Genomic DNA, 21,314 nt, shown 5'->3' on the forward strand with positions numbered 1-21,314 from the left:
ACCATCATCCTCAGTGCACCTCCTAACATCACCTCTCTCACTTGCTATCAGGTTTATTGCCCTCTCCCTGGGAAAGCTCCACAGTTAGGTCCACTCATTCTCAACCACCTAGGTACAGGCCTTCATCTCCCAACATCACTCTGTTGTGCTGGCTATAATGACTCAAACAACCCCAGTCTGAGTCCAAAGCGCTGCATGGAGTCCTTGATCAGTTTCTACACACAGTGGCTCTGACTCTACTATTCCCATTGTACAGATGAGGATACTGAGTCTAAAGGCCCATAAGATACACACCCAGTCTTGTAGTGAAGCTGAGGCTCAACATACCCTGACTCCTATTCTCTTTCTGCAGCCACATTTTTGCTGCAGAAAATACTCACAGTAATGGAGTTGCAGGCCTAAATTCAAGCATTCTGGGAGGCTGAGGCAGGGGGACCACAAGCCTGAGCCTAGCCTTGAGCAACTTAGTGAGACTCTGGCTCAAAAAATAAAATTTTAAGGCCAGAAATTTAGCTCAGTGGCATAAACACCTGCCTAGCAAGTACAAGGTCGTGAGTTTGATCCCTGGTACCAAAAACAAAAACAAATAAAATAAAATAAAATTTTAAAGGCTGGGAGCTGCATGTATCTGTAATCGTAGCATTCAGGAGGCTGAGGCAGGAGAATTGCTAGGAATTTGAGGCCAGCCTGGACTACATAGTTCAAGGCCAGCCTGAACTACATAGTGAGGCCCTGTCTGAAAAAAAACAAGGTGGGGGGCCTTGGGACTCTAACTCAATATGAAATCTCTGGGTACTCCCTCTACTACAAAAAAAATACATACAATGAAAGGGTGGACTATTATCTTCCATCTCTTCTTTCTCTATCATTCTCAACCATACAGGTGCCCGCGGTAGGCCCAGGTATGTGTGGAAGTCACTGCCTGTGACTGTGTGTGACAATCCCCACGGAGCTGCCTGTGGGACACCTATGGATCGGACAGCATGAGAGGAGGGAAAAGTCAATCCAGTCCATGATTTAGGTTAAAATTGCCACAAAGCCTACATTACTGAAAAAGTTGGTGATTAGGGAAGTGTCCTGGATTCTGGTTTCCTAAAGCCTGAAACTGACTTCCCATGGAAATTCCATACAGAGCTATTTGTTCTAGTAACAATTAAAGGCTTTGAAATCACTGATCCTCTTTGGCTGTCCTCAGATGACTTTAACATGAAGTCATTGCATGGGAAAGCGGCTAAGTAATGCTCACCCAGCGGCAGGGCTTCTACCCCTGACTCCAAGATGGTTTCTTTGGCTGATGGTCAAAACCTCAAGATCTGAGCCCAGACCACCTGCCTCTAATCCCTACTTCTTGACTGTGTGGCCTCACACAAGTTGCTTAATCTCAGTAAGTTCCCTGTCCATAAGCGGAAAGAATAGCGTCACCTCCATCACAGGCCTGGTACCAGGGCACATGAGTTCACATCTGTGCAGTATCACAACACATGCTTACAGCTGACCTTCCAGGTGGACAGCTGGACTCTCTTTCACCTTTGAGAAGTCTCAGGTTAACTGTCGCTAAAGTTCTTGATCTTGATCTCAGTTTTCTCACTTGTAAGTGATGCCAGGTAGCCCCCAAATAAGACAAGCTGAGCCTTGGCAGTTAATGATACAAGATAATGGTGAACTATTTTAAAGTCAGGACATGGGGCTGGGGATTTAGCTCAGTGGCATAAGCACCTGCCTTGCAAGCAGGCAGTCATGAGTTCGATCCCTGGTACCGATAAAAATGAAAAAGACCAAAAAATAAAATAAAATAAAGTCAGGACACGAAGAGCAGATACTAGCAATAAAGACTCATCATTCTGGGTGGAGATAGAGCTCAGTGGCACAGCGCCTGCCTGGCAAGCACAAGGACTGTGTTTGATTCCTAGCACCAAAGGAAAAAAAAAACCCAACTTATTCTGTTTCCTGTGAAAGCATATGGTAGGAACAAGAACAGCAAAAAGTGAAGAAAGTTATCTGTATGTATGAAACATTGTGTGGGCTCTTTGCTATATGGGACACAGATCTGCCTCAAGGCCCCTCAATCACCGTGTTTTTCCAAAGCAGAAATATGAAACTTGCTATAAAGCACAATGTGTTGGGGCTGGGAATGTAGCTCAGCGGCATAAGCACCTGCTTGGCAAGTGCAAGGTCATGAGTTCGATCCCCCATACCAAAAAAAAAAAAGGACAATGTGTTGTACCTGGCATTTGCTAGCAAAACAGTCACAGAATTTATTTGGCTTCTTAGGTTTTGGAGACAAAATATGCTGTCTTGGGTGACCAGAAGGCTGCTGATGCAAGAAAGTCCCAGAGAGGGTCCAGACTGTGAACACACTGTTCACCTCTTGGGCCATCTGAAATAGCACAGTCTGTGCTGGTAGGAACATCTGCAGTGGGGGAGAGACCTTTCAGTCTTCATCGAGCCCAGTGAAGAAGTGCAGAATGTGCCCCAGAACAAGGTCACACCTCCCAACAAAGCATTCCACTCTCAAAAGCAGCTACCTTTCAGCTATTGGACCCTACCAGAGACAGTGCCTGACCAAAGGCACCAAATGACCATTCAACCTGAGCAGCCCATGGTGAGTCGAATGTCGTTTGACCCATAAAGAGGGACATACAAAGCAATCATCCATTATGTGATGCAAATGACACATTTGGAGCAGGCTCCAGCTGGTCCAGAATGCAGAAGTCAATTGCATGAGAAGGTGGGCATTGGGAGGAACTCTACATAATTAACTGATAGGTATGCCAGCATGATTTGGTGGCACTAGTAACAGCATGTTCCTTTGGTATCCCTGAAAGACAGTGGTAAAGGGAAATCCTACTGGGCACAGAGCTACAAGTATACATTTGGTCACCCACTTTGTATGCATGGGATGATCATCCAAGATAAGGCTATGCATAGGTCACAGGGAAGGGCAAGTGACCCAGTCACTGGTCAGGTCCTGCAAGGAATAAAATTGAAAAACTGGAGAAAAAGACATTTGAGAAACAGGTAAGTTGTGGCAACCAGGACAAGGAAGCAGCTGCATAGCTTTGTTCTCAAGACTCAGAGCTTCAGGGTGGGGATTTAGCTCACTGGCATAAGCCTGCCTGGCAAGCATGAGGTCAGGAGTTCGATCCCCAGTACCAAAAAAAGAAAAAAAAAAAAAAAAAAAAAAAGAGTGAGAGCCTCATTAAAGCTTATGCCTAAGGAATCTCATTTGCTTTGCTGGATCTAACCTCACTAGGTGGCCCTACGGAGGTATGCACACAGGTACAAATCTTTGGGGCTCACATCAGTGCCCATCAATGGGTATCTGAGAGGAGTGAATGACGAGTTGGGCAAATAACGACCTGCATGTCAGTGGCCTTTCTCATCAGCTGGCACAATGAGCTGATAAACAGAAGACTTGCTGACCAGACAGAGGCTTTGCACGGACTTAGGATCAGAGCTGGCTTCTCATCAAGGTTGAGAGCTACTAATAAGTGTCTAAGTTGCTCACAACAGAGGTTAACACAGACCACTAACCCTGGCACTATTCCTTAGTGGAAAACAGAACGCCCACCCATATTATAGGAGGCTGATCACATCAGATCCCCTTCCCTTTTGAGGGAACACTAATTTGTCCTTATCAGAACCATTATAAATCCCAACACAGTCACCACACCTACAGAATGCCTGGCCTCTCATACCCCACACCACAGTGCCTGAGAACAAGAAGTCTATTCTACGACATAGTCATGAAGGTAGGCTCATGATCACAAGGCTTTCAGGCCTCACTCATTACTCACAATTACTCTGCTTATGGAATAATGGAACAGCCTGTTGAAGGCTTAGGAAGGCATCTGCAAAGCGACCTCTCCCAAAACTAGAAATCTCTTTCCTCTAAGGTGGAGTGTATGCTTTAAACCAATCCTCACAATACCACAGTGTGTCCCTTATAATCCTCTCTGCACAGTTCTGGGTACCAAGCACTAGAATTAGGAATAGTCACTCTCATCATTACATCAAATGACTTATTTGTGAATGTATGAATCCTTTCACCATAATCTTGGATCTTCCAGGTTAGATCCTAATTAACAGAAGAAAAAGACTTCTGATACCAGGGATATAGCTAAGCAGCACAAGCAGCTACCTGGCAAGTGCAAGGTCTTGAGTTCAATTCCCAATACCAAACTGAAACTATGCACCTTGGGATTCTCACACAGTGGACCAATAGGCAAAAAGAAGTTCCACTACCAACTGAGATAATCAGTCACAGTGACCATGAGGAGCTAGACTGCCTGCTATCTAACTGGAGCATGGAGGAGAATGTCCCAACCCAAGGATGGTCTGGGACAGCTCTTTCATGCTGAAGATGACAGCTAATGAGTAGCTGAAAAAACCAACAAGAGCTGGGAGGCTGAGGCAGGAGGACTGCCATGAGTTAGAGGCCAGCGTGAGCTACGTAGTAAGTTCAAGGCCAACCTGTGGTACATAGCAAAAAAAAAAAAAAAAAAAAACCAACAAGGGAAGGGCAACTAGGGGTCTACACATTTTCTGAATGAAGGCCTGGATCATTCTACTTGGTAAATGACCCAGATGAGGTGAATTACAAACTGGGGGTGGGGACCTCTGGAATGGGCAGGGAAGGAAGGGTAGTGGTTTCAGTTAGTGTCTGATCCATAATGACAGTTTTTTTCCCTAATCTTTTTACCTTAGTCTTTGAGAAAAACCCTCTTGACGGGAATGCTGATTTTGAAAGGAATGCTGTAACAGACTTGGGCCTGTCGCTTTCTTTTTGGGGACAAATAAGGAACCAAGAATGTCTTTGTATACAACAAATTTCAGCCAGATATTTCAATATGGGAGCTGGATATAATGAAAGGGTTCAAAGGGTATTAAAGACTGTATTAAACACAAAACTTGCATATCCCGTATAAGTTTTAAACGTATAAGTATCTTTTGACTCCTTGTTTCCAAAGGGGACGCTTGCCTCCAAGACCACCACCATCTTTACCCACGTCCCTTCTACTCTCTCTGTGGCCAGAGCAGGAGTCCAGGCTGAAGTAGTCAGACGCAGACTGCATGGTCTTCACAGCCTACATGTTGAGCCCCATCTCTCATAGAGTCAGGCTTCTATTTCTTTGTTTGTTTGTTTTGATTTTTTTGTTTGTTTGTTCGGTTTTGGTTTTTTGAGACAGGGCCTTGCTATGTATCCCAGGCTGGTCTCAAACTTGCAACCATCCTCCAGCCTCAATCTCTTGAGTGCTGGGATCCCAGGGATACGCCACCATGCTTGGCCCCATTTCTGATTAATATCACACCCACCTCATGGGCCATGAGATTTGGCTTCCCGAGTGAACATCAAGGATGCAGAAGATGCGGCCTCTGAGTCTGTATCTATAGGATGATCTTGACCAACAGGGAGCGGCAAGTGAGAGGGAGATGGGCAGACAAATTCCTCCTCTTCTCTCTTGGGGGATCACTCCAAGGTGTGACTTCAGTTTGGACACTGTCTGAGGAAAGTCATCTTTGCCAGGAAAAAGTGGCTGTCACACAAGCTGTCACTTTTTGTGGCTGAGTTTGATATGGCAGAGAGTGTACGGAGCTGTGGTACTGTGCTACCTTCTCCCCCTCATCACTCTGAGCGTGGGCCACCGTATAGAACCATGCTTCCCCACCTTCCTCATCCGTGCTTAACCTCCACAACTCACACACACACCCACGCACAAGAGGGCTCCTGTACAGCTGCCCACCAACTTGCCACAACCTTCGCTTTCATTTTAAGTACAAAGCAATTTTATAATAGCCAAAAGTAGATGACAATATCTTAACCACATAGTCCAAGTTTGAAAGATGAGCACTGGCATAAACCAACATGATATGCATTTAGGACACCATAGCCCTCTGTGACATGGCCACAATCTTTAATAAGACTGTATGAGGGGCCAGGGGTTTAGCTCAGTGGCATAAGTGCCTGCTTGGCATGAGGTTGTGAGTTCAATCCCTGGCACAAAAGAAAAAAAAAAAAAAAACACCTCTATTGGCACACCTGTAATCTCAGCATTCTGGGAGGCTGAGGCAGAAGGATCATAATTTCAAGTCCCACCTGTGCAATTTAAGTGACTTAATGAGAATCTGTCTCAAAATAAAAATTAAAAAATAAAAAAAAGGCTGTGGACACAGCTGAGATAGTAATCATTCACACAGGCAGAAAGCACAGAGCACCCAATGAATGCCCAAGGGCATGGAGCACTACAGAATGCCCTGAGTATATGGAGCATCTGAGGTGAACAGGTGTTCCAGCCCTGAGAACACAGGGCATAAGAGATGAGCTAGCTAAACAAAGGGGCATCACATGACAGATATATAAATACACGCATTGTGGTGAATGAGCAGTCTCTTCCTCCCATTCGGAGAGCGGGCTCCACCTAACCTCTTGCCATCTTCCCCTCCCCCACCCCAGGAATTTTGAGAGCTGCAAAGACCCTGGATTCAATACTCAGTCCCCCCCACCACCACCACCAAAAAACAAAAAAAACCCTCTGTTGGCCTGACTCACCAATGTTTTTTGGATGGTACTGGGGGCTGAACCTAGAGTTCACATGTGGTAGACAAGCAATCTACCAGTGAGTGTACGCCTAGCCTTTTTTTTTTTTTAACACAATATCTCACTATGTAGTCTAGACCTGGCCCTCCTCCCTCATCATCCTGAGGAGCTGAGATTATGGGAGTGTGTCACCATGTCCAGCTGCCTCCTGACATATTAAGACAGTCTTTATCCTTTCTGGGTTGATGGCACCAAGAACAGTATATAGTGAGTAGTCATGAATCTTTGGCTTAAATCACAAAAAAATTAGTGAAAGAAATCTAGGTCCTGGCCCCAGCTGTGCAAGCAACTTGAGAGGTATGAAAGACTCTGGTGAAGGGTTTCACTTTCCTCAGCCTCTGTGCACCTTCCCGGGGAATGGGACCATAAGGTTCCCTGCCCTCTACCTGGTCTGTGAGGATCTAGTGAGAAGGACCTGGGATTAGTGTTTGGAGCAGCAAGGGGAGAGTTTAAGATACCACCACTGATGCTGCTAACAGTCCTCTAATAGTGTTGACACTAAGAATGACCCGCTTCATTGGAGGAAATTGTACTCCTTTCCTGCAGGACTGTCTGGTTTTGCCTGTATCTAGCTCCATCCTCTGCACAAGGATGGCAGCCAAGCCTCTTCCTCCACAACTAGTCTCACAGATTCCATGGCTTTAAAAAGTCTTTCCAGAAGTTTCCAGAAGTTTGAGCCACCTCATTCCTGTTGGTGCCCTGTTCCTTCCCTCCTCATGTCTCCTCAAAACATCATAACAGAGAAGCCCTGGACACCCTCTAAAGCTTATCTGGAACAAGGAAGCAGAGAAAGGATCAGGAGGGATAAAGGTTAGATAGGAGGAGGACTTCCCAACACCTAAACCCAGACTGACAAAAACCCAGCATCACCTTCAACAGCTTGGCTTCTGGGGGCAGGACAAGTGTCTTCCGACTTTCCGTGACGTGGGTCCTTGCCAGGGCTGAGGCTGTGGTTGAAGCGACATTTCCTGTGCCTGGGGGCCAGGGTGAGAGGAAAGATGAGTTGCTGAGTGTGCACACCTTTTAGGCACACATACACTCGCTCTGCTGCAGTCCCCTTCTCAGGCTGCCCCATGGAGATGCCCATGGCCCAGGTATGTCCCCAAGGTAAGTGTAAAGTCTAGGGGTGGGTGGCAGGGACCATCAAGGCCCTCAGTCCGAGCTGGGTTGACTGGCAAATGCCATAACCCCTAACTGCCTTCCTGGGAGGCCATATACATTCTGCTGAGGATAATGTCAGCATATACATTCTGCTGGGTGCTGCCTAGAGAAGAGAAAGGAGGGAACAAAGAGGGTGGCTGATAGAGGACCCTGAGCCAGAAGAGGGCCTTAACCCAAGAGCCCTTCCTCTCTCTGGTACTTCCCGGCCATCCAGAGATCACCCTAATTCCCAGGTTCTTGTCCCCCGCATTTTCCTCCACCCCCTCTGGCAAGGTTAACCCCTCTGTGATGCCTGTCTCCTTATTCCTCCCTGATGTCCCCTCTGTAATGGTGCTGTCATAACCATCCCATCCTGCAGACAGCTTGAGGGAGGAAGAGAGGTAGAGACAGGCGCTTCAGCCCTCTTTGTGCTAACAGGGAGCCGCGAAGCCCCGCCCCCCACCTTCAGCACCTTCCAGCCCAGGGACTTGGCCCGAAAAAGCTGTCAGGGCCTCGGGTTGTTCCTAGAGCCCACGCTGCAGACCCTAAGGATGGGGGAGCCCCAACCCAGTCCTGGGGCCCCAGCTGCTGTCCATACTTCGGTGAGTAGGAACACGGGGTGTGTGTGCCTCCCTCATTTGCTCCTGCCTTCCCATGAGTGCAGTCCTGTGTGTAGACAAAGATCACAAAGATCTGGTACTCTTCTCAGGGCTGGGGTTACACAGGTAGGAAAGAAGACCCCACTTGCTCCCACTTTACGGTGAATCCGAACTTGCTCCCTGCTACTCCAGGGAGCTCAGGCTAGGTCCACAGGTGGCCAGAGCATCTCTAAGTCAGTGCTTTCATCCACCCAGTGCATTCTGGATCCTTCTTGGTCCTTCTCATTCACCTGCTCACCAGGAATCTGCTCTGTGCATTGCTCAGTCCCTCATCTCATAGGGAAGCTTCCTCATCTGGCCACCAGGATGACTTCCTGAGCCATCTGCTAGGGAGTGACTTTATGCTCATCTGGAAAGCCTCCATGCCGCTCTCCGCTCTTCATAATAGCTCACTGGTTCTGGATTAAACACCCTCCATTCCAGAGGGGAGAGGGAGGAAAGTCCCAGGAAACCAAATAGTTGGAGCTAAGGAATGGATTTAAATCAGTGACTTTGGAAAGGACTTTCTTGCTGGGCAATTTTATCCTCAAATGGAGGAGGGGCTCGATATCGAGGAGAAGATGGAGGAGTAGCCTATTAATCATGATTGCTTCAGCCTCCCAAAACCCTTCTCCTACGCAGGCATTTCCCCCAGCCCTGGGGGCTGCTTGTATCCCAGGGAATGTGGAGAAAGCTGAAGAGGTACCTGAGGAAGGCAGCCTGTCTCTGCAGGCTGAGATCCGTGCTTGGTTCCAGGAGACCCAGGCCCACTCGCTCCTGCAGTGTGGGGCAGCTCCGGCCTGGTTCCACGGCTTCATCACCCGAAGGTGAGTCACAGAGGAGGACCCAGCCCCAGTGAGCCAAAGGACAGGTCCTGGGTCTGGAGCCCGCCAGAACTCCATGCGGCCTGGGGCTGGGTTCAGCCCCAGGGGTTTCCTTTTGCTTTGATGGCTTTCCTGGGGAGGGTCATTGAAGAGGTCCAGCCCAGCTCTGTGTTTCTCAGTTTCCCCTCTGAAGGTACCCTATCCTCCTGTCCTTGAGGACACTAGTCCTCCTGTGTTCTGCTTCTCTGTACCTCCACCTCTTATTTTTTTCCTTTTTTTGAGCTAGGATCTTGCTATGTAGTCTAGGATGGCCTTGAACTCACTATGTAGTCCAGGCTATCCGTAAACTCAAGTGCTGCAATTATAGGCACAAGCCACCACATCTGGTTTTTTTTCTTGTTTGCAGTACTGAGATTGAACCCAGGGCCTTTGCACCAAGATACATTCCCAGCCCTTTTTATTTTTTATTTTGAGACAGCATCAAGTCGCTGAAATGCCCAGACTGAGCTCAGACTTGCAATTCTCTTGCATCAGTCTCCCAGAGTGCTGGGGTTACAGATGTGCAATGCCACGCCTGGCTCTCTTGCTCCATCTTTGTCTCTGGTTCTATCCAGCCTGCTCCTCCTTCTTCCCCTCTTCTCCAACAGTCTGTTCCACTTCTGTCTCTTTCTTCACCTCTTCAGTCCAGCTTGTGGCTTCTGAAGTCTGGAAATCTAACAAGCATCCCACTGCTGCGGCCCCAGCCCCTCCAGGTTGTCCTTCCAGGTTGAGGCCGGGACAGGACTGGGGTGAGGTCCCCGGTCTTGCATGGACCCTGACTCTTGCATAGCCTTCAGCTTTTCCGCTTAGTGTGGGGACCTCCATGAAAGCCGAGGAGGCAGGAGGAGCAACCCGGTTCCCCTCTTCTCTCTGTCACCTTCAGGGAGGCTGAGAAGCTGTTGGAGCCCCAGCCTCAGGGGTGCTACCTGGTGAGGTTCAGCGAGAGTGCCGTGACCTTCGTGCTGACCTACAGGTGAGGGGGGCGCGTCGGGGACCAGTGGCAGGGTTTAGGTCAAGGGGCGGGGCTCGGCACCGGCACAGAATCCTACAGATCTGGTTTTGCACTCAGCGGGCGGCCAACTGGAGTGAGACCTTGGCCGGGGGCGGGTAGGGGTGCAAATGTGATCCCTAGTGGGCCCTGCAGGAGCCAAGCTTGCTGCCGCCACTTCCTGCTGGCCCAGCTCACAGATGGGCGCCACGTGGTGCTGGGTGAGGACAGTGCCCACGCACGGCTGCAGGATCTGCTAAGCCACTACACTGCACAGCCGCTCAGCCCCTATGGAGAGACGCTGACCCAGCCCCTCGCCCGCCAGGTAGGCATCTGCGACCCCGCCAGCCCCACTCCCAACAGAACTGGGGTTCCACCTCCCTGGCTACACACTGCGGGATAAGTGCTGGCAAGAGGCCCAGGGGACACCAGCCGAGTTGCACAAACCACAGGGACAGGGGTAGGCACAGAGCAGCGGGTCACACCCCATGTGACCTTTAAGGTATGCTTACAGATTTCAGGCCGGGGATATAGCTCAGCCGCACAGCGCCTGCCTGGCAAGTGCAAGGTCCTGAGTTCTATTCCCAGTACAAAAGTAAATAGTGCTTACAGAGCTGGGCATGGTAGCATAGACCTGTAATCTGGAGGCTGAAGCAGGAGCATCACTGCAAGTTTGAGGGCAATTTGGGGTACATAGAGACCCTATCTCAAAAAAAAAAAAAAAAAAAAAGATATACCTACAGAGTCCCTACTGTGTCCTGAGCTTAGGCTGACAGGCCCTGGGAGTGAACCATGTATAAAACAGGAGGATCTCATACTCACAAACCTCACTTTCCAGCAGCAATGGCAATTAAGTCATAGAAATCAAGTACATGGAATGCCTATCTGAACAAGTTCAGGGAGTTCTAAGAGACATGGTGCCAGGGGGGCATCCTTCTGGGCACTGGGGAAATGGTGAACAAAACTGACCACAACATCCCAACTCTCTAACAGGTAACAAGTAATAGTAAATTGATAGTACATAGGAAGTCCAGTAAAAAAAAAAATAAATAAATAAATAAATGAGGGCCTAGAGTTTAGCTCAGCAATGTAAGTGCCTGCTTGGCAAGCATGAGGTCATAAATTCAATCCTTAGTACCAAAAAATAAATAAATTAATTAATTAAAAAAGAAGAGTGACGAGGTTAGGGCATCAGTGAAAGCAACTGTGGTTAGTATACCTCTGAACAGAGGACTGGTAGCATTCTAGGCTGTAATAACAGCAAGTGCAAAGGCCGTGAGGTAGTGCTGCAGAATCCAAGAGATCAAAGAGACCAATAGGGAAAATGAAGGATTTATTTCCAGGATTTTAGATGCGTATAGACCTAGCCGAGCTTAAGTCAAAACACTAAAACAAAGGAAGGGTACTACTTTTAGACATTTGGTTTAGAAGTTGGTCTTTAGAAAGGAGGTGGGGACTAGGAGAGCAAGGGTACAGAAGTAAGACAAAACAGTTAACAACTTGGCCTTGAGAGAAGACACAACCTCATGAATCCTGTGAGAACAAGACATAGTTGCCAGTTTTATCTGTACCAGAACAAGAAGTTACAGCTATGGGTGGGGGAAGAGGGCCGAGGGGGTTGTTGTTTAGGTGCCACTTCAGTAGGAAAACATCTGATGAACAGTGAGAGAGAGAGAGAACACACAAAAGACAGCAGTGAGGAAGCCAGCAGGAGTGCTTCCGTGTGACAGGGATACAGAGGTAGAAGATGCCAGAGAGGTAGGTTGGCGGCCCTGCGGACTCTGGTAAGGACTTGGGATTGCATGCAGATGAGGTTGCACTAGAGCTGTGAGGAGTGTCGAGGCCAGGCAAGACTAGAAGGGGCAAGGAGGGACTGATGGAGGGACTGATGGGACAAGGCAGCATGCGCCTGGTGCAGGTGGAGTGAGGAGCAGGGTGCTGATCCTAACAGGGGCAGCCTGCAGGGTTTTTGCAGGGTTGGATCAGGAGTAAACAAAGAGCGTGCTGTGACTGACTGCAGGTAGGAAGAGCAAACCTGGATGGACAGAAGATGGGGTGCACTGGGCAACATGCACAGTTGGAGATGTCCCTTCAGCATCCAGATGTGGGTGTCAAGAAGGCAGTGGCTGCTGGGGATGCAGCTCAGTGGTGGAGTAATCAGCATCAGGGAGAGCTTGGAACTGCCATTCAGGACCCCTCCTGTCTCTCAGCAGCTATTCCTATTCCCCAATACATTTTCCTACTCTAAAAAACAACAACAGATGGAGCCTGGAGCCTTCGAGATAGGTCAGGAAGGGTCTATATCCAGAAATCAACGTAGATGGAAAAGAAATAAAATGCTTGGTCTCCAGCATTCCAAATTTGCAGAAAAGAGGCGGTAGCCCGGGAACAATTGAGAAGGGCAGCAGAGAAACAGAGGAGAAAAGCACGGTGCTGTGGAAGCCAAGCAGAGAACAGGATCCAGGAAAAATGAGCCGAACACTGATCTTTGGATCTAACAGGAAGTCACTGGTAACCCCGACAAGGAGCTCCAGGGAGCTGTGCACAGCCTTTTGTGAGGTAGAGGCAGGGAACCTGAAGGTTTCTAAGCAGCCAGGGCAGGGATGAGGAGGAATGGGCTGGAACTGAGAAAGCTAAAAGTGTCAGTGACCAAGACTGACTAAGACCAGGTGCGACAGGAATTGAGCTTACTCTGAGAAGCTGGTAGCTCTGGCAGGTTGCCAGCAGAGTTCAGGTAAGGACTGAAGAATGGGTCCTTAGGGCTAGAGGAAAGGGGTGGGCAGAGTGGGAGGCACAAAGCAGAGGTGAAGGCTGAGAGAAGAGGGCAGACATGAAAGATATTTAGGTGGCTGGGTGTGGTGGCACACACCTGTAATCCCAGCACTCAAGAGGTTGAAGCAGGAGGATTGTTGCAAGTTTGAGGCCAGCCTGCGCTACAAAGTGAGTTTAACATTGGCTTGAACTGCATAGCAAAACCCTATTTTTAAAAGACTAGGGCTGGGGATTTAGCTCAGTGGCATAAGTGCCTGCCTAGCAAGCGCGAGGTCATGAGTTCAGTCTCCAGCACGCACACACGCGCGCGCGCGCGCGCACACACACGCACACACGACCAAAAACAAACAAACAAAAACACCTTAAAAACGAAAGATATTTAGGCAGCAAAAGAAGCAGGATTTGGGTTGCATCTGATGCAGGAGTGAGGTGGGTGTGTGGATGATTCTTAAGGTGTTATTTGGGCAGCGGGGTGAACTTGCCACTTTTTTTCAGTACTGAGAACTGAATCCAGGGCCTCTGCACTAAGCTATATCCCCAGCCCTTTTTTATTTTGAGACAGGGTTGCCCAGGCTGAGCTCCAACTTGTGACCCTCCTGCCTCAGCCTCCCAGAGGGCTACAGTTACAAACATGCACCACCACAGCTGGCTTAGGTTGGCACTTTTTATTTATGAATAAAATTCCATGGGAAGGCACAGAGATAAACTTCTGATTTGGATCCTGGAAGCCTGCAGCAGACACAGAAGCATGAGAAAGGCCCTGTGGCCTGGGCCTGCCACAAGCAGAGCATGTGGAGAGCAGTCAGGCATCCAGGGCCAGTGCTGAGCTGACTGGAGGTTCCCGTCTCCCACAGCACCTCTGCCCGTAAAATATCTAGCAATGCCTCCATAGCTAAATTCCTCCCACCCACAGAATAACCTACAGGCATAACGGCCTTGGAGACACCCACCACCCTCCCCATCATCCTGAAGCCTCGTCATCCTAGGACGAAACAGGGCTTAATGCCTCAGGCACAAAGGATGACTGGCCTGGCCCTGCCTTTCCATGGAAGGAAACTGAAGGCTGAGGCAGGTCTAAGACAGAGTTCACCTTTCTCCCTGTCCCTTGCCCTTCTCACGCACTGCCCAGCCCCAGGCTCTGTGTCCCTGTCCTTCCCCTCCCCATCCTGCTCTCAGGTCAGATATTCTATCCTTCTGGATCTCCGTTCCTGCACTGTACTCCCTCCCCCACCCAGCCCCTCAGGTCATCTCCTCTCCTTCCCCCAGACTCCAGAGCCCGCAGGGCTTTCCCCAAGGACTGAAGACTCAGATTCTGGAAGCAAAAGCCAGGACTTGAACCCCCTCTACCAACAGAATCCAACCCCAACCCCAAGGCACAAAGAAAAGGCTTGGGAGCCAAAGGAGGTACTGGAGGGAGGGGGGAAGACCTGAGAGTACAGGGGAGTATGGAGGGAAGCAAAAGGAGCAGAGGCCATAGCAGTGGGCCCCAGGCTGGGACCTGGTGGGGATCTACCACTCGGGCTGCCCTGACTGCCCGGCCATGCCCTTGTCCAGGTCCTGCTGCCCAGGTCCAAACCTCCTGTCCCTGCCAAGCCTGCGCTGCCCCCTGAGGTCTACGCAAGCCCTGCACCACGACCCCGGCCAACCCCACCACCCAGGCCTGTGACCCCCATCTACCACGAGCTGGATGAACCCATCGCTTTCTACGCCATGGGCCGGGGCTGCCCCCCAGAGACATCTGGCCACGTCTATGCAGAGCTGGATGGGTCAAATGCCTGCAGCCAGGTGAGGGGCTGCCACTGTCGGGTGGGCAGGAAGAGACGGGACCGCGTGGTTCAGCTGCCGGTGGCCTCTTCAGGGCCAGACAGAGATGGCTTCTCTTCACTCCTCCAGGGTCCCCTCTGTCACAGTCGCCTTCCTACTTCCCAAAGTAGAGATGCCACACGTGTCTCCCTCTCTTTTTCACCACCTCGGCTGGCTGCACTGTGGTCTGTGGCCATCTCATCCACTCTGCACCTTGATGCTAGTGTACCCCACTCCACACCTCTGTGGCGCCTCTCCCTCTGCCTTCATGGCTCTGCTGTCCTAGGGAAGGAGAACATTTGAGGTCCCGTGTGTCACCTGGGTTCAGGGGAAGGGACTTTGACCTCCTTCCATACATACCCTGTTTCCTTCCACACGCAGTCTTCCCTCTGGCCTTTCAAGCCTTATTCAGGGAGGGGATTGCGCTGAGGTGAGCCCCGCTGGCCGCTCCCACCGCCTTACTCCTCCTTCCTGCCTGCTCTTCCCTCCTTCTTACTCTATCCTCAGCCCTTGCTCCCTTCCCAGCCCTCCCTCCCTGCCAGCCCCCCACACTTTCACCACACCCCTGTCAACGGCTGCAGCTGGGGAGCTGATGTTGATCTCAGCTTCTAGGTGTCCCCAGCCTTCCCCCCAACTACACACACACACACACACACACACACACACACACACACACACAGCTAACCGACTCTCATTCTTGCCCCAAAGCTGCTCCCTCCCCTGTTCCTTGCCTGGAATCCTAGAGCTCCCTAAATATCTCTTCCCACTTTACCCCCACTCCTAAAGCTTCTAATCCCAGATTCTTATAGCATCTCTTCCTAAACATTCCTTCCTGCTCTATCCTCTTGTCCCCATACTGCCCCAGTCCTTTTTGAGACAGGATTTCACTGTTCAGGCAGGCCTTGAGTTTACTAGGTACCCCAGGCTGGCCTCAAATGCAGTGATTCTCCTGCCTCAGCCTCCCAAGAGGTGAGATTTCAGGCATGTACCACCATGCCCAGGCCCATTTTCTCCCCCGACCCCCTAGTCAAACTCATGAATTCATGCTTGTCAGACAGGTATTTGTGCCACTGAGCTAAATCCCCAGGGCTCCCCCTGCCCCATTGTCTCTTAGTCAGAACTTTCCAAAAGCTTCTTAACTGAACCAATCTGGCCACTGTGATACTTCTACCTCCAGAAAGTCAGACTGGCCTCCCTGAAGCAGTCCTCCTGCCATTGAAACCTTATACACTTAGTGGGGCCTCATCTTGGACCCCTGAGTGGGGTCCAAGCTCCTTGGCCTGCCACCAGCTGCTCTCATCATCCCAAACCATGCACCTTTCTCCAAAAGCATGCCTCCTAGGGTTTTGAGCATCCCAGGAAGTGCCCTGCCATTCCCTGTCCCTATAGCAATTTCTGTAGGCTCCTCCCCCTGCTCCCCAACAGCCTTCTAACCACACTTCAAGATCTGCTTGTCAGGGGATGGAATGTAGCTTAGTGACAGAGCTCTTGCCCAGCATGTAAAGGCGCTAAGTTTAATGCCTAGTACAACAAAAACAAAACAATTTACTTGTCCTTCTCTGGAAAGACTTGGCTGACTTGAACCACAGAGGTCACCAACTGTGCATTACACCACCTGTCATGCAGTTGGTCACCTGAGGCACCCATCTTTTCCATCTTCCTCTTCGCCCTCCCCTCAATAGAGTATGAGCTCCCTGTAAGCAAGGACTTATTCAGCTAACTCTAAACCACGTAGCCAGTGCCTGGCACTGAGCTGGTCCTCAGGAATGCTTGAGGAACGGGGTTAGCGGGGAGAAGGGAGAGAGGAGACAGGAGGGTTTTATACTTCCTTCTAGAAGCCAAGGCCTGCTAAGACCAGCTGCTTCTCCCCCTGAGACTACAGTAGGCCTGAGGCCGAGGGGAGGGGCTGTGACCTAGGACTGTCCTCTCTGCAGGATCCAGACAGTCTGTAGCTACCTCCTGGCAGCTCTGTGCCTGGCCAAGGCCCTCCCCTGCCCCAGAAGTCTCCATGCCCCTGGAGGTACATCCTTCTCCCTAGCCTTTACAGATGCTTCAGGACAGAAGATAGACAAGGCTTCCCTTGGTTCTGCCCAGTAGATGGTGAGTCTGAGTAGGAGAAAATGACTGGAACAGCAGGTGCAGAGACCTCCTCACATACCCGGGTAACCTCAGGAAATGGATGGGAGAAACCACAGGCAATCAAAGCTGAAGAGGACTTCAGCCCTCATCTATCACAAGGATGGCAAAAAGGTGTCAACTTGCCTGCCAACTTCAATCCATTGGTCATGACTGCCTAGAGCGCAGCACTGAAAAGGATCTTAAGGTCACATCTGAACTCAGCAGAAAAGAGCACTGTGACTGATTAGTGATGTCTGCTGTGGGTACAGAAAGGAGGAGGAACAGTGCTTCATCTGCCCTTACTGACCAAGTCTAGCTCCCTCACTGTGCAGGATGCAGAAACAAAGCCAGCGAGGCAAAGTGACTTAGCCAAGGTCAAGAACTAAAACCTAAGCTTCTTGATTCTCTCGTTCAGTGCCCTGTTCCTTGCCCCACATCCTGAAACTCTTCTCCTGCTTTCCTCTTTGCCTGTTTTACCGCTGGGGCCCTTAATGTTAGGTCCCCTCCTGGACGCAAGTTTAGCCCTGTGCCCTTGACAGTCTGCTCCCCACCCCCATCCCCACTCAGAAACCTAGAAGTCAGAGGAGCAAATGTGGAATCTGTCTCTTCTTAGGGACATTCGAACTGGCTTGTTCCCAAGAATCTCTGAAAATCCACTGCCTCAATGCCAGCGACCCTCTAAGATGGCAAGATATGTTCAAGGAAGCTCTGCTGGCCACTGCCCTGGTTTCTCCTCCTGGAGTCTAATTTCTTTGGTCCTCTGGGCCTTTGAGTCTGGGCTCTGGTCCAATGCTGCTGTTGTCTGAGGAATGCTTTGGTGAGAACAGATGTTAGAACTTGTTTGTTGATTCTCTAATAAATCATCACCAACAACCTGCCCCCCCTCGGGGATCCAAGTCCTCCAGCCTGTCTCTTTCCCCCTCCCCCACTGTCTGACTTCTCCGGCGTTACCACTGCAGCAGGGCAGACAGGTCTAGGGGTTGAAAGACCCCCGGGCAAGGGTCACAGATCTGTCAGCTGGGGGCTGGGATACAAGAACCCCCTCTGCCAAGTATGCCTTCTCCAGCTGGGGTGGCTGTGGGGGCAAAGGGTGCCAGTAAAGAAAGAGGAGCACTCCTCATCTGCCCCAGCCTCTCTACCAGGCTCAGGATAAGCCTGTGTGTGAGCTCCTTAGAGTAGAGACCCCCTTGAAATGGTTCCAGGACTCTTGGGGAATAGCCCTTTGCCTCACTTGGAGCCCCATTCCCTCCCCCTTCCCCCATGTGACACTTTCTCACCTTCTCTTCCCAGGCCCTCTTCAGGGCCAGCCTTGTGCCCCACAGAAAAGCTCCACTCACTCAAGGGCTTCAAACAGCTGGAGAAATCTGCCTGGTGTCGTATTTTTGTCTCTGACTGGGGCTGAGTCCGGGCCATGTCCAGCTCGAAAGGTCCCACAGCAGGCTTCCCGATCTGCTGGGGCCTGGGTTAGGTGTGGCTTCACTCCTCTGCATCCCCATTCCTGGAAGGGCTAAGCAAGGCAGTACCTACTGGGGTCTCCCTTACTACTAAGGGGCTCTACAGCAGTCCTGCAGCCTCTCCCCCCAAGCCACACTGCCTGGGCTTGGCTGTTGCCACCACCATGCCACCCCCAGCCTGGCTCCAGTGCCAGCTACAGGGACTCGCCAGTTTCCCTCCTTTCCATGCCAGGACTAATCAGCTTCAGGACAAACACAGATGCTGAGTCAACAGAGTTGGGGTTCCACTTCCTTTGTCTGTAGGTCTAAACCCCTTGCGAGCAAAGGGGAGGATGGAAGCAGGGAGCAGATTGCTCTGCTGAAATCTTTCAGGATGCTGAAAGTGCACAAAAGGTCTCAGGTTAGATTCGTCATCTGGCAATCCTTGTGGCAGGTGGAGAGGCACAAGTGTGGCCTCTACAGCAAAAGCTGGGAAAGCAAAGTCAGAAACAGGCTCAGCCAGGCGTGGTGGCTCACAACTGTAATCCCAGCATTTGGGAGGCTGAGGCAGGAGGATTGTTGTGAGTTGGAGACCAGCCTGGGCTACAAAGTGAGCTCAAGCCCTGACTGAATTGCATGGAGAGACCCCGTCTCAAAAAGACCAAAAAATGGCCTGGGGATTTAGCTCAGCGGCATAAGCGCCTGCCTTGCCAGTGTGTGGTCGTGAATTCAATTCCCGGTACCGATAGAAAAAGACAAAAATATATATATATATCAAAAAGACCAAAAAATAAATAAAAATTCTGCCAAAAATCAATGAATCACTTACTATTTAAAAAAAAAAGAAACAGAGGACTCCCAAACTTGGGTGGGGATTTAACAGAATGAGTGGATCAGGAGGGGCCAGAGATCCTTGGGACCCAGGGGCCTCTGCTAGCGGTGGAACAGAAAGGAATGGCATGTCAAGAGAGCCCTGGCTTCCTGTTGTGGCACTGTGATAAGTAGCTGTGCAACCTTTGGCAGGGGGGTCATGCTCATGTTTCCCTGTCCTGATTCTTTATGGAGATCGACTCCTCTGTACATGTGGCCAATGCACAGCAGATCATGCAGATGAAGGGCTTTGACAGGCAGGACTGCTGGGAGGACCACAAGGACTTCAAGGACACTGGTGGCAAATTTTTGGTTCACCTCAAGTGGAAACTCCTATCTAAAAAGAAGCCCAGGGCCTACATCTGTCATCCCTGCTCATCACTAATAGCACAGGATCCCTGGCAGGCAGGAAGATAAGCTACAGGCCAGCCCTAAAGACAAGGAGGTGGGTATCCCCTCCCAACCAGGGGCCACACCCTGCTTCACTACCAACAGGAGGTCTGGGGCTAAGGAAGACGCCAGGATGGAGGAGCAGTTGAACTAATTTATACAGAAAAGTTTATCTCCCCGTAAAGTTTGTGTATCTTTTTTTGTTTATTTGTTTGTTTTTGGTCTTTTTCCTTTTTATTGGTACCAGGGATCGAACTCACGACTGCCTGCTTGCAAGGCAGATGCTTATGCCGCTGAGCTAAATCCCCAGCCCCATCTTTTAACCCCTATGCCCAAATAAAAATGCCATCTTTGAAAGGACTAGGAAGTCCTTATTTTACTTTGGTACCGGGGATTGAACTCACAACCTCACACTTGCCAGGCAGGAATTTATGCCACTGAGCTAAACCCACATCCCAGAAGTGACCTTTTTAAAGATGCAGCTTAGGGGGAGAGAAGTCAGAGGACCTTGAGAGCTCTCTAGCCTAATTCTGCCCATTCCCAGAAGACTGGGTGTCTCCCAGCCCAGAAAACATCCTGCTACATCATAGTACGGCCCTAAAATAAGAAAGCTGGACTGCTGGACAACAGGAGGGTGGCAGCTCAGATTCGAAGGGCTGTACCTAGAGGTGCTAGACTCATGAGGATCACAGGCAGAGAGGCCCTTGGGCCACCCTACCACCTGAGACACCCCTTAGAGACCTCAGCTCTGGCCCTGTGCCTCTGGGGTAACAGGAGTGTGGTCAAGGCTGATGCTCTGGGCTGAAGGCTGGATGGATGGACAGATTTGGGCTAATACAGCCTGTGTGTCCCTGTGGGCTGCAGGAGCCCTGTCTGGCTCCAACCCAAAGTAGGTCAGATTTCAGATAAGCGGGTGGTTTTCCTGTAAGTGATGAAATCCTCCAGTGGACTTAATGAGAAACAGACTACTCAACTTACCTCAGCATGCAAAAGCAGAAGCCTGGTAAGATGCCCCACTCGCATTTCCTTCTCATCCCGACTCATGGCGCACACCGCTCTTAACTGCCCCTCGACTCAGCCTTGCCTCTGCCACCAGGCCTGCAAAGCACCTTCTCCCCAGTCCATGCAGGACTGGACTCCAGCCACATTTATATACAGCACCAGAGCGCTCCGAAGCACCTTCCTCAATGACCCTGTCCACATTGGCCCCCTTCAGAATGGTGCCAACAGGGTTCCCAGTAGCCTGCAGTCTTTGGGACGGCTCCTACTTGTACCTTGTTCTGCCATCTGTCCTGTGCCTCTACACAGTGCCCCACAGCTAACTGGAGTCTACAGACACTACCACCTCCCTTTCCACACAAAAAAAGAGTAGGAGTCTACAAGTCTTCAGGGAGATGACACTCAGCTTCCAAATGGGTCCAGGCCAGGGACATCAGTCTAAATTTTTTTCCTTTTGGTTTTATGAGACAGGATTTTGCTGTGTAGTTCAAACTGGCCTTGAACTCACTATATGTAACCCAGGCTGACCTCTAACTCATAGTATTCCTCCTACTTCACCCTCCTAAATGCTGGGATTACAAACATTTGCCATCACATTCAGCCCCTTTTTATGTTTCGTTTGTTTTTGAGACAGGGTCTTGCCATGCAGTTCAGGCTGGCCTTGAACTCACTACTATGTACCATGTCTTGAACATTTGGCAA

The 21,314-nt window shown here is 50.2% G+C and overlaps 1 protein-coding gene across 5 annotated transcripts; it reads left to right on the forward strand.

Moving 5' to 3' along the window:
* The first annotated feature begins 7,548 nt into the window (after positions 1-7,548).
* Sh2d2a (SH2 domain containing 2A) lies at positions 7,549-17,793 on the forward strand. 5 transcript variants are annotated; one of them, XM_063250369.1, is made up of 8 exons: positions 7,549-7,705; positions 8,177-8,340; positions 9,019-9,203; positions 10,123-10,212; positions 10,384-10,552; positions 14,266-14,403; positions 14,554-14,784; positions 16,900-17,793. In XM_063250369.1, the coding sequence occupies exons 1-8, from the start codon at positions 7,672-7,674 to the stop codon at positions 16,924-16,926; spliced, it is 1,038 nt and encodes a 345-aa protein (XP_063106439.1). In that variant the 5' UTR covers positions 7,549-7,671; the 3' UTR covers positions 16,927-17,793. The 5 variants fall into 5 exon arrangements, with proteins under 5 accessions (XP_063106439.1, XP_013014485.1, XP_013014487.1 ...); XM_013159031.3 differs by having other exon boundaries at positions 17,534-17,793; XM_023567526.2 differs by having other exon boundaries at positions 7,562-7,692; positions 17,534-17,793.
* The last annotated feature ends 3,521 nt before the right edge of the window (positions 17,794-21,314 follow it).

The sequence above is a fragment of the Cavia porcellus genome, unplaced genomic scaffold (assembly GCF_034190915.1).
Source record: "Cavia porcellus strain 051 isolate PalLab524CR breed Dunkin Hartley unplaced genomic scaffold, mCavPor4.1 scaffold_6, whole genome shotgun sequence".
In the NCBI taxonomy this organism is placed as follows: Eukaryota; Metazoa; Chordata; class Mammalia; order Rodentia; family Caviidae; genus Cavia; species Cavia porcellus.